The 16,129-nt window shown below is 42.3% G+C and overlaps 1 protein-coding gene across 2 annotated transcripts in view; it reads right to left on the reverse strand.

Annotated features, from left to right (window-relative positions):
* Window positions 1-16,129, reverse strand: part of tfcp2 (transcription factor CP2) — a 98,754-nt gene that overhangs the window by 43,285 nt on the left and 39,340 nt on the right. For both annotated transcript variants that reach the window (XM_070869434.1, XM_070869433.1), the window contains exons 4-6: window positions 15,575-15,680; window positions 9,573-9,679; window positions 7,406-7,558 (exon numbers count right to left, since the gene is read on the reverse strand). In XM_070869434.1, the coding sequence (XP_070725535.1) occupies window positions 7,406-7,558; window positions 9,573-9,679; window positions 15,575-15,680 (366 nt within the window). The remainder of the gene's footprint in view (window positions 1-7,405; window positions 7,559-9,572; window positions 9,680-15,574; window positions 15,681-16,129) is intronic.

A 16,129-nucleotide genomic window follows, 5' to 3' on the forward strand; every position in this document is an offset into this window, starting at 1 on the left:
ATATTACCATGTTCTAAATTAATTAAAAGTCCCTTTAATTAAGCATTTAAAATAAAAATGTAATTTTTGGAAAAATAAACATTTTATTCAGGTCCAAAATTTAAATCAACTAATTTTAAATGTTTTTGTATGTTTTAATAATTTTTAAAATTTTGATTTAACATTTATTTTAAGGATGCATCTATTTGTACTAACTGAAATGCAGCCGTTTCACGGATTGACTCTCCAGACCTATTGCTGATTGGTCCCCTTGGAGGATAAGCCACACCCTGAAGTTCCTCTGGAATGTGTAACTGGAACCTCCCAACCCAAGTTCTGAGTGAAGTTCCAATTTGTAATGTGATCCATTTTGACTTCAGAAGCCACAGAGGATACATCTCCCCAAAAGCCACTAAGTTCCAGCCGAAGTGCTCCCCTCCCCCAGCTAAAGTCTACTACCCCAGTGTAAGTGCATACCCCCCCCCCCCCCATCATAGATGGGGCAGTGTGTTTATTGGGTATGAAGTGAATAGTGAGTGTCGTGACTTCTGGATTTCATCCACCCAAACGATGTCCCTTGTAATACACACACCAAGCTTGCATGCACCAGTGGGTAGGAAGAACGTGATCCGTATTCTCATCTCTTCCCTCTGATCCCCCCCACCTGTGTCTCTTTGCTGCCACGCCACCCACCCACCCACCCCCCCCCCCCCCCCGCCTGTGTGTGCCTCTCCTCCTCCTCCCAGCCAGCCTCTTGCTCTCCCCGGGGCTGCGGGACGCTCAGCTGCTCTGTGGAGGCAACGTGGTGTTGGACGCATGCACAGAAAAGGGTCAGTAGGAATTGCGCTGGGGGAAGTCGGTGATATTTGTCCTAACTCTCGTTTCAGCGCATGCGTCTCAGCAGGGAGTTAGTACAAATAGTTACTGCGTTATTTTTACCTTTATGCTGGTAGCTTTTACTAGGCGCACAGGTTTCATGGGCATTTGCTGGGCAGTTGAACAACTCCGCGCCAGCGACAGTGATTTTGGGGTGCATGCAGACGATCTGTCAAGGAGGACTTGCGGGGCCATTCTGAGGACTTATGACGCCGTATGCACAATAAATATGTTAAACACTATTTCCCTTTCATAAAACCATGTTTACTTTGCATAATCATATGATTTTATAAGTGCCCTGTTACCAGTTCCTTAATGGATTCCAGCATTTTCCCCAATGACTGATGTCAGGCTAACTGGCCTGTAGTTCCCTGTTTTCTCTTTCTCTCTCAACCCTTTCTTGAATAGCGGGGTTATATTTGGTGCCTTAAAATCCACTGAGACCATTCTAGAATCCAGGGAATTTTGGAAGATGACAACCAATGCATCCGCTCTCTCTGCAGCCATGTCTTTCACAACCCTTGGATGTAGGCCATCAGGTCCAAGGGATTTGTCAGCTATTAGTCCCATTAGTTTCTCAAGTATTTTTTCTCTACCGATATTGATTACTTTAAGTTCCTCAATCTTATTAGCCCCTTGATCCCCCACTATTTTGGTATGCTTTGTGTGTCCTCTCCTGTGAAGACAGATATAAAATATTTGTTTAACGTCTCTGCCATTTCCTTATTCCCTATTATAATTTCACATGTTTCAGCCTCTAAAGGGACCAACGCTTACTTTTGCTACTCTGTTCCTTTTTAGGTACTTGTAGAAGCTCTTACAATCTGTTTTTATATTTCTTGCTAGTTTACTCATATTCTACTTCCTCCATCATCAATTTTTTGATCTTTTGCTGGTTTCTGAAGCTCTCCCAATCCTCAGGCTTACTGCTATTCTTTGCAATATTATAAGCCGCCTCTTTTAAATCAAATACTATCCTTAACTTGTTAGCAACAGATGGATCACTTTTCCCATTGGCGTTTTTATTTCTCAATGGAATGTATATTCATTGAAAATTTTGGAATATTTTTTTAAATGTTAGTCACTGCTTATCTACCATCATACCTTTTAATTTAATTTCCCAATCTACCTTAGCTAACTCACCCCACATACTTATGTAATTGGCTTTAGAAACATAGAAAAAACATAGAAAATAGGTGCAGGAGTAGGCCATTCGGCCCTTCGAACCTGCACCACTATTCAATGAGTTCATGGCTGAATATGCAACTTCAGTACCCCATTCCTGCTTTCTCGCCATACCCCTTGATCCCCTAGTAGTAAGGACTACATCTAACTCCTTTTTGAATATATTTAGTGAATTGGCCTCAACAACTTTCTGTGGTAGAGAATTCCACAGATTCACCACTCTCTGGGTGAAGAAGTTTCTCCTCATCTCGGTCCGAAATGGCTTACCCCTTATCCTTAGACTGTGACCCCTGGTTCTGGACTTCCCCAACATTGTGAACATTCTTCCTGCATCTAACCTGTCTCAACCCATCAGAATTTTAAACGTTTTTCTGAGATCCCCTCTCATTCTTCTGAACTCCAGTGAATACAAGCCCAGTTGATCCAGTCTTTCTTGATTATGTCAGTCCCACCATCCCGGGAATCAGTCTGGTGAACCTTCGCTGCACTCCCTCAATAGCAAAAATGTCCTTCCTCAGGTTAGGAGACCAAAACTGTACACAATATTCCAGATGTGGCCTCTTACGTTTAAGACTCTTGTTTTCGACTGAACTATTTCACTTTCAAACTCAACATGAAATTCTATCATTAGGATCACTCTTCCCCAGAGGATCCTTTATTATGAGATTACTAATTAATACTGTCTCATTGCACAATACAAGATCTAAAATAGCCTATTCCTAGTTGGTTACATGACGTATTGTTCTACAAAGCTGTCTCGAATGCATGCCATGAACTCGTCCTCCAGACTACCTTTATCAATTTGATTTGTCCAGTCTAAGAAGATTAAAGTCCCCCATGATTATTCTATTACCTTTGTTACAAACTCTTATTTTGTTGTTTAAAACTCTGTCCAACAGTATAGCTACTGTTTGGGGGGCCAATAAACTACTCCCACCAGTGTTTTCTGCCCCTTGTTATTTCATATCTCCACCCATACAGATTCTACTTCCTGATCATTTGAGCCAGAAACCTCTCTCACTACTGTCATGTCATCCTTTATCATCAGGGCTATCCCCGCCCCTTCCTTTTCCACTTTGCCTGTCTTTTCAAAACGTCAAGTACCCTGGAATATTTTGTTCCCAACCTTGGTCACCTTGCAACCACATCTCCAATAGCTATTAGATGAAAGCCATTTATCTCATTTTGTGCCACTAATTCATCTATCTTTATCTGAATGCAGGAAGCATTTGTAATAAGAGCCTTTATTTTAACTGGTTACCATTATCCCCTGCTTTCACCTTATTCACCGATGCACTTTTACCATTAAACTCTCTGTCCCTTCCTGTCACACTCTGCTCATCTTTACCCAAATTGCTACATTGCTTCATTGCCTTGACTTTTCTCTTTAGATTTCTCTAGTTATTCAATTTGCCAGGACACTGGTCCAAGCCCGGTTTAAGTGAACACTGTCCCAATGGAACAGCTCCCTCTTTCACCAGCACTGGTACCAGTGTCCCATGAATCGAAACCCCTTCCTCCCACACCAATCTGAGCCATGCATTTAACTCTCTGATCTGCTTGCCAATTTGCCCATGGCTCAGGTAACAATCTAGAGATTAACTTTGAGCTTTTTTTTTTATAAACTTGGGGCCCAAAATTGATGAAGGCCTCCGCCCGCCCAAGTGCCACCCAAAGGACTGCCAAGATCCCTGGCGGGTCTTTGGCCGGAATATTCATGAAGGTGGTCCCTCGAAGGTCGGCAGCCGGCAGGAGCTCCCAATCGCGGCAGCAAAGGTGCCGCCGAGAATGGAGTCGGGCCCACGGAGGGTCGAAGACCTAAAAAGAAAAAGCATTAACAAAAAAACCCATCTCTGAAGACCTTCGGGGAACCACATCCAAGTAAGTCCCTGTAAAGAAATAAATTACAAAAAAGTTCACTAACCTTTTTTTTCCAGCATCTTCCTACCTACCGGCAGGGACAGACCAGCCTCTGGCCAGCGGTCCACCCCCGTTCTGCCACCGACTCCCGCCCACGTGAATATCGCATCCCGGCAGGTGGGAGTTCAGTTGCGCGACTCAGCCGTCCGCTGATGTCAGCGGGCGCTCTGCGCCGGCTCTCCCCTCCCGCCCGCTCGCTCCAGGCCACATCGAAAGTAGCACTGGGCGGTTCGAACAGAGGAATGTCGGCGGCAGGTTCATCAATTTCAGGCCCAAGGGCCCTAGCTCCTCAAACCCTTCCAGCAGAACCTCATTCCTAGTTCTACCTAGGTTGTTGGTTCCTACGTGGACCACAACAACTTCATTCTTCTCCAGCCACGAGGCGATATCCTTAATCCTGGCACAGGGCAGGCAAGACAGCCTTCCGAACTCCCGATCGCTGCTGCAGAGAACAGTATTTATTCCCCTGACTAGACAGTCCCCTACCACTACAACATTCCTTTTCACTTCCTCTTCCCCCTACCACCCCCCAACTTTAATGGTCTCCTGTACCACAATGGCGTGGTCAGTTTGTGCATCCACCCTGTAGACTTTTCCCTCATCCACAGGCAGCAAGCACCTCATCCCTGTTGGATAAGGGCAAAGGCCGAGACTCCTCCAGCACTGCACTGGGGTCCTCTTACCTAACTGAGCTGCAGTCACACCCTCCTGTCCCTGACCACTAACCAGATCTGCACCACTACCTAACCCCAATGGGTGTGACTGCCTCCTGGATCAAAATGTTCTGATAACTCTCCCACTCTGATGCCCCGCAATGTCCGCAAACTCAGCTTCCAGCTCAACAACTCTGAGCTGAAGTTCCTCGAGATGCTGACACTTACTGCAGACGTGGTCGTCCGGGATCACTATGCTCTCCACAAACTCCCACATCATGCTGCAGTTGAGGTACACCACCTGCATGGTCATCCCTTTAGAACATTAACTAAATAATTAAAACAATAAAAAATTATGAATTTAATTATCAGCTTATAAATTTAGTTTTTAAACTAATTATTTGATTTAGTTTAAGTTATTGGTAGATGAAATTAAATTGTTACCTGTAACACAAAGCCCCCCGCTCTGAATTCCCACTCTCTCCAAATCCCTAACTTTAACACGGTTTATAAGCACGGTTTACAAAATTGGTTTTGGACACCAAAACACCATACTTCTATAGAGTTCACGGTCACTGACTTTAGACACTCCATAGAACCCTACTCTTTTATTGCAAATAACTAATTATTGGAGATGGGGAGCAGGAGTAGGAACGGCACAGATGTTCACTGGGAAGCGAGTTAATTTGCTTAAAGTGTAATGTATTTGCTTCATGGGTTCTTTGCTTAAGAATTCATTGCTATTAAGAACTAGTTGGTTTATTAACAAAGGTTTATCAAACTACGCATTACCTGTTAATCCACTAGGTTCACAACTGCATACCTCATCGTGGATGATGTAGACTCAACTGGCTGGGGTTTTATTGAGTCTTGTGAACATCACGTAACTGGTTAAGCCACTCAATGCAACAGCTCTGCAAACCTGTGAGCATACTCACAGGTACATACATTACATTATGGCTCATGTTTTCCCAGTGCAGAGTTTTGTTTATCTGGGAGAGGTGGTGCCAGTAAATAATTTATGACTCATGCTTTTGACACGTTGGCCTAGAAATTAATCTTGGGTGGTGGCGATAAATGGGCGGTATCAGATCAGCCACCCGTTATACGCAGCGCCTGATATGCAGTTCCATTGATTGCAATGGGCACTGCGTATAACGAGCAGCTGATCCAATACCGCCCGTCTTGCACCATCACCCGAGATAAATTTCTAGGCCATTAAATCCTACAGGTTCCTCAAGATTCCAGAACACTATCGCATTCAAAGAAATGCACCAGTCTCCACTATGCACAATCAATTTTGCTGTCAAATGTTCGAAAACAAAAAACTTGGTGGGTTTGGTCTCCAATCCTTTAAGTACCATCAGTCTTGACGTTCAGGGAGAAGTCGGCAGCTAATCAAGATCCCGAGTCCTTTGGCTAAATTGCTAGTGGGCTTGAGACCATAAGCTCAATTGAAGAAAAATAAATTTGCTCAGGCTCTGAGGAATGAGAACAAAGTCCATGTTAACTGGATCTTGTACTCGTTCTGGAGACAGGTTGCATTATGTAATCATGTACTTGTTTCTGTATAAAAAAAAAAATAGCTTGGCCACAGCCAAAAACTATATAGCCCAAAGCAACATTACGTCATTCAGTCCTGCTGTGCTACTCTGAAGACATGGTTTAATGGTCAGAGTCTGCAGCTATCAAGTGCTACTAAAAGAGAATATCCATTTTTGAGCTGCTGAGGACTTTTGTCCCACCAGTGTACTTCTTTCATCAGTTTTTTTTTGAAAACTTAAGCTTTGAATTCAAGACTTCAGAAATAAAACTACTTTGGAAGCTATTTTGTTCATTGTATTTTAAAGCAGAAATATTCTTTAAAGATTTCCATTTAGGTTCTCCAGATAGTTCATATGGACAAATGCAGGTTTATGGTGTAGTAGGGAGCCAGAGAGACCGGGCAAGTCTCTTGTCTGTGCAGTGAAGGGGAGGCTACAACTGGTCATGTTCAGATTTTCTTAGGGATAGGGGGAAGGAAAAAAGGCAGAGAGAATATCAGCCAGGATGTCCAGTGCTGATCACTGGTCAATGACTGTTCAATAGCAAGATTGGACTCATCTGTGGTGCCCGCCCCCAATGGTCAAAACAGCTAACCAATGTACACTATATGCCCGAATACAAAGAATAGCTAACCAAGCAACGTATTCGAGGACTACAGGATTCCGTACCAGCCAAGACATTGGTTTGCAAGGTTATCTGAAACCAGGAGAGCAGAAACCCAGTTTCCAACAATAGGTCTTCTGCTCTGGGTACCATTTAGATACAATTCTAGATAGATTTCCAAGTTCAGAGTGTTCTTACAGGAGGTGTACATCTTTGTTACTCAAGAGTGTGCAGAAATTAAAAAAAAAAACACCTTCCATTTAGATCAGTTTTAAGCTGTTAAATATATTATCCAAAAGATGCAGAAAATATAATGGCCATCTTATGAGGTGTACAGTTTACGGAGAAGGAAGGAGAGCATCTCAAATTTAAAATGTCTAAGGAATCAACCAAGCAAAAACACATTTCAGACACCCTGGCCTAGAAATTCGTCTCTGGCGGAGGTGCAAAACGGGCGGTACGAGATCGGCCGCCCGTAATACGCAGCACGTGATATTTCAATACCATTGCAGTTAACAGAACCGAATATCAGGTACTGCATATAACAGGCAGCCGATCCCATACCGCCAGTTTTGCGCCTCCTCCAGAGAAAGTGAGTTGAAGCAAAAGTCATTAAACAGAGCAAACCAGCCGTTTCTCCATACCTTGAACACTTTGATTTGGCAGCTAGCTGAATGAAGATGCTCTGTATATTCACCATTTTCATTCTCTTTGAATGTATCTATTTGAATTCGGAAAGGCACTCCTTTTTCTCCTCCATGTTTCCTCGTTGTGAATTCAGTACTAATACAATGCACCTAAGGAAACAAGCAGGTACATGACCAAGAGAAAAAGCATCAAAAAGGAAACCCAATAAGGCACCGAATAATTGCAGCTTTTTCTGAGGAACTTCCTCTGGAAACATCTATTTAATATTTCCTTATTCAGATGTTGGGACAATCAAATGGTTTAATACAATCAAATATCTGCTGGAAAAAGATAATGTAGTCATCAGTAACAATAAATCTAAAACCACATTATGTGCCAGGAATACTAATTGGAGTTCACACGTGCCAGTCTTGTGTCTTGTAAGCGACATGATCACTCTGTATGCACTGTCTAATTTGGATTTCACTGGAGGTATACACAGCATCATAGACATGCTTTCCAAGTCCAAAACCCATGATTGTCTTTTCTTGATGAGAAGGGAAAGCTGTGGAACAATGGCAATTCTTTGAAACCAAAAAAATGGGCTAGGGGATAGAAACTGTTAAACTTGTTGCAGTTCAACTCTTTGGGTCCTTTTTTAAAAAAAAAAACTGATTCTCATTTAGGTTTTAATGTGGGAAAAATGATAAGACACTTAAATTGCTAAAAATGGATTACATTCATGTATAATAAAGCATTTCCAGGTATGTTTGAGAATTGCTGAAAAATCAGGAGGCCCTGTTTCTGCATACGTGACATGGAGATGTGATTGGATTGACAATGCCTCAAGGAGACATTCCATCCCCTTTTTCCTCAATCAGTATATCCAAGCATCATGGCTGCATAATGCTGTAAATAAATGTAATACTGGACTGAATCATAAATGGTGTTGGGGCAAGTAGCTATGTGGCAGTATAAATTAGCAGAATCTTCCCCTACCCATTACATTAGTGCATGAATATTTGAAAATGAATGAGAAATCGGGAGAATTTGGGGGTAAAATTAAAATCAGATCATACAATTTAGATTTAAACCTTTACACTCTCTCTATCCTCTCCATCCTGCTGAAGAAAAAAAATTATTTTTCACTTTTTGTTTTCGTCTCATTTTGAGTGGGAAGGGGGTGAAGAGAGAGTAAATGGAAAGAGAAATTGTGATAATTGTTTGGGTCTTACATTTCCTTTTAAACAGAATGTATAATTACACACTTTCAAATCTTCAGTTAATTTGAGTTTGAAATGCATTAAGAAAGGAAACAGTGTACAGCTTAGCGGTGGGGGGAGAAGAGAATGAGAGTTTTAAGAAAATAATTATATAGGCAATTCTTCGAGCAACATGAGCACTGGACTCTAGACTAGCGCACTGAAGTTTTAAACCTCACCGTTTACATATGCAGAGTAGAGAGGAGAAAAAATAAATTTAAAAAATTTTTTTTTTTTTTTAAATCGCAATTTTCTATTTCCCATCTCTTCTGAAGGTACAAGCTCATGCTGGAATACAGTTCCAGGATCTTGAACAAGTTGCCACCCTTCATGTGTGTGGCAGCAGGCTACTTAACTGTAGGGTATCACAGTCAAGCCAAACCCTGTTCTCTCCAGACATCCACAGGTGCACTTTCCAGAAGGGATCATAGCCATTCAGGAGCAGAAACCCTGGCTGATTTTCCATCTGCCGACTCTAGGGGCACTGATGCAACCAAAGCAGAGATCAAACTCAGCAGATACCAGTAATCGACTCAGGACCTTTTGTCTGGGTGGCCTAGTGCCCATTAAGTCATCGAGAGTTTTCAATTCCAGCCCAGGCTGGCATGTTCACATAAGATTTCCCCTGAAGATGCCTGGTCTCAATTGGATTTCTCGCGTGACCTATTGATCGAGGATTAGGTCATAGTATAACTCTCCCCATTTAAACCAAGTGGCTGAAATATCAGTATGTCAGAAACAAAATCATCAGTGTGGAAGTAAAGGGATAAAAATAAATGTAAAAATCAATTCACATACCAGCTTTTTATATTTCTACCTCCTCATAAAATTGGTACATTCACAAAACGGATATAAGGAGCATGCTCAAAAAGTAAATAAATCAGGATGTACTAAACCCTGAATAATGGAAGAAATATCATACCTGGATAAATACAGAGGTTCTCTTTGAAGGGTCCCAAAGAAACTCCACTGTATTTAGTTGTGTTGGATTTGCTCTGGGGTCAACAATCCCTACTGACAAAGGGATATCTGAAGAAAACAAACAGGTATTATTGCAGAAACATAAATTCAACTTAACAGTTGCTAATCAAGGAGCTATTACCCCAAGTATAACATTGCATTTGGTCACGCTATCAAGAAAATGTTGCATTTATCAAAAGATCAGCAGCCACTTGGATTACTGCTGAAGATAAAGAGCACAGCTGTGCAACATGCAGCTTTACAAATCTTACTTGGAAATAGATTTTGAATCTTGTATTTAGTCCCTAAATCATTTCAGGGGAGTTATCAAAAGGGCAACATCAACCCAGTTGTCTTCATTATTCCTCCAAATCCCAAACGTTCTCAAAATATGATCTGGACTTGGATATTGGGGCACCGTAACAACATTTATGGATGACGACAATAGTGAGAGTGTGGTGAATTCTGAAGAGGACTGCAATGACTCCAGGAATACATGGACACATTACTAGATTGGGCAAATAGATGTCAGTTGAAATTTAATGCAGAGAAATGTGATGATACATTTTGACAGGGGGGGGGGGAAAGAGAGAGGTAAAATAAGGGCAGAAAACATAAAATAAGTGTTGAAACTTTGAAGATTATGTTTAGTTTTGAACACCTTTCTTTAGGGAGGATATCAAGTCATAGAAGGTGGTGAAGAGGGATTCACTGACGTGATACCAGGGATGAGAGATTATAATTTAAGTTAATTATAAAAGACTAGAGAAACGAGTTCTTTTGGAAGTGGACAAATATTGAAAAAGAAAGATTTATCCGTGTTTAGGGAAAAATGCAGAGTAATGGGACTAAAGGCACTACGGGCCAAATGACCTTCTGTGCTGTACAATCTGCATGGTGGAAGATGTGTGATCATCTATATGGAAACCCACAGAGGTGAAAGTTAAAAATCATGGTTTAAAAACTAGTATTAAAACACTCTACCTAAACGCACGCAGCATTCGAAATAAAGTAAATGAGTTGACGGCACAAATCATTACAAATGGGTATGATTTGGTGGCCATTACAGAAACGTGGTTGCAGGGTGGCCAAGACTGGGAATTAAACATACAGGGGTATCTGACGATTCGGAAAGATAGACAAGAAGGGAAAGGAGGTGGGGTAGCTCTGTTAATAAAGGATGATATCAGGGCAGTTGTGAGACGATATTGGCTCTAATGAACAAAATGTTGAATCATTGTGGGTGGAGATTAGAGATAGTAAGAGGAAAAAGTCACTGGTGGGTGTAGTTTATAGGCCCCCAAATAATAACTTCACGGTGGGGCGGGCAATAATCAAGGGAATAATGGAGGCATGTGAAAAAGGAACGGCAGTAATCATGGGGGATTTTAACCTACATATTGATTGGTCAAATCAAATCGCACGGGGTAGCCTGGAGGAGGAATTCATAGAATGCATACGGGATTGTTTCTTAGAACAGTATGTTACAGAACCTACAAGGGAGCAAGCTATCTTAGATCTGGTCCTGTGTAATGAGACAGGAATAATAAACGATCTCCAAGTAAAAGATCCTCTCGGAATGAGTGATCACAGTATAGTTGAATTTGTAATACAGATAGAGGATGAGGAAGTAGCGTCTCAAACGAGCGTACTATGCTTAAACAAAGGGGACTACAGTGGGATGAGGGCAGAGTTGGCTAAAGTAGACTGGAAACACAGACTAAACGGTGGCACAATTGAGGAACAGTGGAGGACTTTTAAGGAGCTCTTTCATAGTGCTCAACAAAAATATATTCGTGAAAAAGGGCAGTAAGAGAAGGGATAACCAGCCGTGGATAACCAAGGAAATAAAGGAGAGTATCAAATTAAAAACCAATGCGTATAAGGTGGCCAAGGTTAGTGGGAAAATAGAAGATTGGGAAAATTTTAAACAACAGCAGAGAATGACTAAGAAAGCAATAAAGAAAGGAAAGATAGATTACGAAGGTAAACTTGCACAAAACATAAAAACGGATAGTAAAAGCTTTTACAGATATATAAAACGGAAAAGAGTGACTAAAGTAAATGTTGGTCCCTTCGAAGATGAGAAGGGGGAGTTAATAATGGGAAATGTGGAAATGACTGAGACCTTAAACAATTATTTTGCTTCGGTCTTCACAGTGGAAGACACAGAAACCATGCCAGAAATTGCTGGTCACAGGAATGTGGGAAGGGAGGACCTTGAGACAATCACTATTCACTAGGGGGGGGGGTTGTGCTGGACAGGCTAATGGGACTCAAGGTAGACAAGTCCCCTGGTCCTGATGAAATGCATCCCAGGGTATTAAAAGAGATGGCGGAAGTTATAGCAGATGCATTAGTTATAATCTACCAAAATTCTCTGGACTCTGGGGAGGTACCAGCGTATTGGAAAGCAGCTAATGTAACGCCTCTGTTTAAAAAAAGGGGGCAGACGAAACTATAGGCCGGTTAGTTTAACATCTGTAGTGGGGAAAATGCTTGAAACTATTAAGGAAGAAATAGCGGGACATCTAGATAGGAATAGTGCAATCAAGCAGACGCAGCATGGATTCATGAAGGGAAAATCATGTTTAACTAATTTACTGGAATTCTTTGAAGATATAACGAGCATGGTGGATAGAGGTGTACCGATGGATGTGGTGTATTTAGATTTCCAAAAGGCATTCAATAAGGTGCCACACAAAAGGTTACTGCAGAAGATAAAGGTACGCGGAGTCAGTGGAAATGTATTAGCATGGATAGAGAATTGGCTGGCTAACAGAAAGAAGAGAGTCGGGATAAATGGGTCCTTTTCGGGTTGGAAATCGGTGGTTAGTGGTGTGCCACAGGGATCGGTGCTGGGACCACAACTGTTTACAATACACATCGATGACCTGGAAGAGGGGACAGAGTGTAGTGTAACAAAATTTGCAGATGACACAAAGATTAGTGGGAAAGCGGGTTGTGTAGAGCACACAGAGAGGCTGCAAAGAGATTTAGATAGGTTAAGCGAATGGGCTAAGGTTTGGCAGATGGAATACAATGTCGGAAAGTGTGAGGTCATCCACCTTGGGGAAAAAACACAGTAAAAGGGATTATTATTTGAATGGGGAGAAATTACAACATGCTGCGATTCAGAGGGACCTGGGGGGCCTTTTGCATGAATCCCAAAAAGTTAGTTTGCAGGTGCAGCAGGTAATCAGGAAGGCAAATGGAATGTTGGCCTTCATTGCGAGAGGGATGGAGTACAAAAGCAGGGAGGTCCTTCTGCAACTGAAAAGGGCATTGGTGAGGCCGCACCTGGAGTACTGCATGCAGTTTTGGTCACCTTACTTAAGGAAGGATATACTAGCTTTGGAGGGGGTACAGAGACGATTCACTAGGCTGATTCCAGAGATGAGGGGGTTACCTTATGATGATAGATTGAGTAGACTGGGTCTTTACTTGTTGGAGTTCAGAAGGATGAGGGGTGATCTTATAGAAACATTTAAAATAATGAAAGGGATAGACAAGATAGAGGCAGATCGGTTGTTTCCACTGGTCGGGGAGACTAGAACTGGGGGGCACAGCCTCAAAATATAGGGGAGCCAATTTAAAACCCAGTTGAGAAGGAATTTCTTCTCCCAGAGGGTTGTGAATCTGTGGAATTCTCTGCCCAAGGAAGCAGTTGAGGCTAGCTCATTGAATGTATTCAAGTCACAGATAGATAAGATTTTTAACCAATAAGGGAATTAAGGGTTATGAGGAGCGGGCAGGTAAGTGGAGCTGAGTCCACGGCCAGATCAGCCATGATCTTGTTGAATGGCGGAGCAGGCTCGAGGGGCTAGATGGCCTACTCCTGTTCCGAATTCTTATGTTCTTTGTTACAGTCACAGAAGACTTTAACCAAAGTATTCTCAGTGCTGTGGAAACCAGACTGAAGGTATTAGGGGAAGTGATGGACACAGCACAGAATGAGAGTGGCAAGTTTTGAAGAGGAAAAGGAAGGTTAGAAGTGGCTGGTAGATGGAGAAAATGGAGGTAGTTGAAGAAGTTTAAAGAACTACCCCTGAAGGGAGAGGTTGATAATATCAAGCAGCACAGGGCTGAAGAGAGGCAATTGAATGGCTGTGAACTTGGTCAGGTGGTCACAGAAGTTAGTGGTGGATTCTAGCAATGGAGACAAGTCAGATGATGGCAGGGCAAAACAGAGGCAAGAAAGGACAGAGGATGCAGAGTGATGGGTTTGGGGGACCAGAGGGATTTGGAGGGGCAAATGGGCAGGGCAACCAAGTAGATAGCCTTAAATTTGAAGCCAGAGCTGCTCACAATTGATGTTAGAAGAGAGAATGTAACGGAGGGAGGACGACTCAGTGGGAAGATGAAGAGTTTGGAATTATCCTTGCTCTCCAGGATGATTCCGATAAATTGAATAAGCAAAGTTTGGAGAAAATACAGCTTTTAAATTGTAAGAGTTACTCCCCCTGCAGAAGGGCATATTCTTTATTCCACACCGGAACAGTCCAGATACATCCATGACCAATACAAACAACATGCAAAGTAGATCCAGTAATTCTATTCCAACAAAATGCAAGACATCTTCGAAAGTGGTCAAACTGCCACTGTCACAAGTCCCTCAATTTGTGGATGGGAGTGATAGAAAAGTGGATTTAAAAAAATTTTTTTTTTTTTTTTTTAAATGGTGAGAGATTGGGAAATGTTGGTGTTCAGAGGGACCTGGGTGTCCTTGTACTGGAATCACAAAGTTAACATGCAGGTACAGCAAACAATTAAGAAAGCAAATAGTATGTTGGCCTTTATTACAAGTGGTTTTGAGTATAAGAGTAAAGATGTCTTACTGCAATTATACAGGGCCCTGGTGAGACCACACCTGGAGTATTGTGTACAGTGTTGGTCTCCTTACCCAAGGAAGGATATACTTGCCAGAGAGAGAATGCAACAAAGGTTCACTAGACCGATTCCTGGGATTGGGGCAGGGGGGGGGGGGGGGAAAGTGTCCTATGAGGAGAGATTGAGTAGACTAGGCCTATATTCCCTAGAGTTTCAGAGAACGAGAGGTGATCGCATTGAAACATACAAAATTCTTACAGGGCTTGACAGGGTAGATGCAGGGAGGATGTTTCCCCTGATTGTGGAGTCTAGAACCAGGGGTCACAATCTCAGAATAAGAGGTCGGCCATTTAGGATTGAGGAGAAACTTCTTCACTCAAAGGGTGGTGAATCTTTGGAATTCTCTACCGCAGAGGGCTGTGGAGGCTCAGTTATTGAGTATATTCAAGACAGAGATCATTAGATTTTTGGATATTAAGGAAATCAAAGAGATATGGGGATAATGGAGTTGAGGTAGAAGATCAGCCATGATCTTATTGAATGACGGAGTAGGCTCAAGGAACCGAATGTCCTACTCCAATTTCTTATGTTCAAGAACCAAGGTCTTGAAATTCAGGACATCTTTATATCTAGAACAGCAAAGTATAACGAAATAATTATTTTTAAATTAAATAGATATCTATTCTTGCTTCCCCATTCCAATTTTCGGTCCTAAATGCCAGACACCATTCCGCAGCCCAGAGGTAAGCAACCTACCTGTTCTCAGACACTGCCCGCACATCTTTATAATCAGCTATTGGGATGAATGTGAACATGGCCTGGGACAACTTGACCTCGAACATTCCCTCAAAGACGAGCCTCTGTTCAACACATATCCATTCGTATGTGGGGAAACAGCAGGTACAGATGCTGTGCAATACTACATTGGCACACGATCCTGATTATCCACCAAGGCACAATCACAAGAGTTTCCACTGTAGCATAGTGACATTCAGTGTTAAAGGTCTTCCACAGTTTATCAAGACTGTAATAAGCTCTGGCTTAGTGTTTTTACAATACTTCAGCTTTCATCCATGAAGTCAAACATTAGATTATGCACAACTGATCCCTGCATGCGCGTTGTGGACAATGTACCTAAATCTAGGATCCTATCTCCCGGTCGGTTCCATCTCCATCCCTCCAACTGTTGGTGCTCAGTGTACTGTAGACGCCGATCATGAAATACCACTCGGATAATACTCTGCAGGGGGGAGGGGGAGGGGGGGCGGGGGAAAACAAACAGTAGTTTTCAGAAACTATGATGTCAATTGCACATGTTTCTCTATGTTTATATTTGTGTCAATATAACTGATGTCAAAAATAAAAATGAATAATAACGGTGCTTCAACAGCAACATCTCAAATCAGCAATAGGCAAAGAGACTTATTTTTGTCTGAAGAGTGACGAAAATGTTTGGGAAATACGTTTCAAACAAAATAAATGTTCTAAAAGCCAGTACAGATTGAACCTCCCTTATCCAGAACCCTCGGGACCTGGCCTGTTCTGGCTAAGGGATTTTTCCGGATGAGGGGTGGTCACGTTAAATTGAAGTACTGAGCAAGGGGATATCAGGCTTGGGGCTGGGAGTGCGGCAGAGAGATCATTGGATCATTGGGGGGGGGGGGGGGGGGAGGGGGGGGGGGTGTAGGA

Source organism: Pristiophorus japonicus, chromosome X (genome assembly GCF_044704955.1).
Source record: "Pristiophorus japonicus isolate sPriJap1 chromosome X, sPriJap1.hap1, whole genome shotgun sequence".
Taxonomy (NCBI): domain Eukaryota; kingdom Metazoa; phylum Chordata; class Chondrichthyes; family Pristiophoridae; genus Pristiophorus; species Pristiophorus japonicus.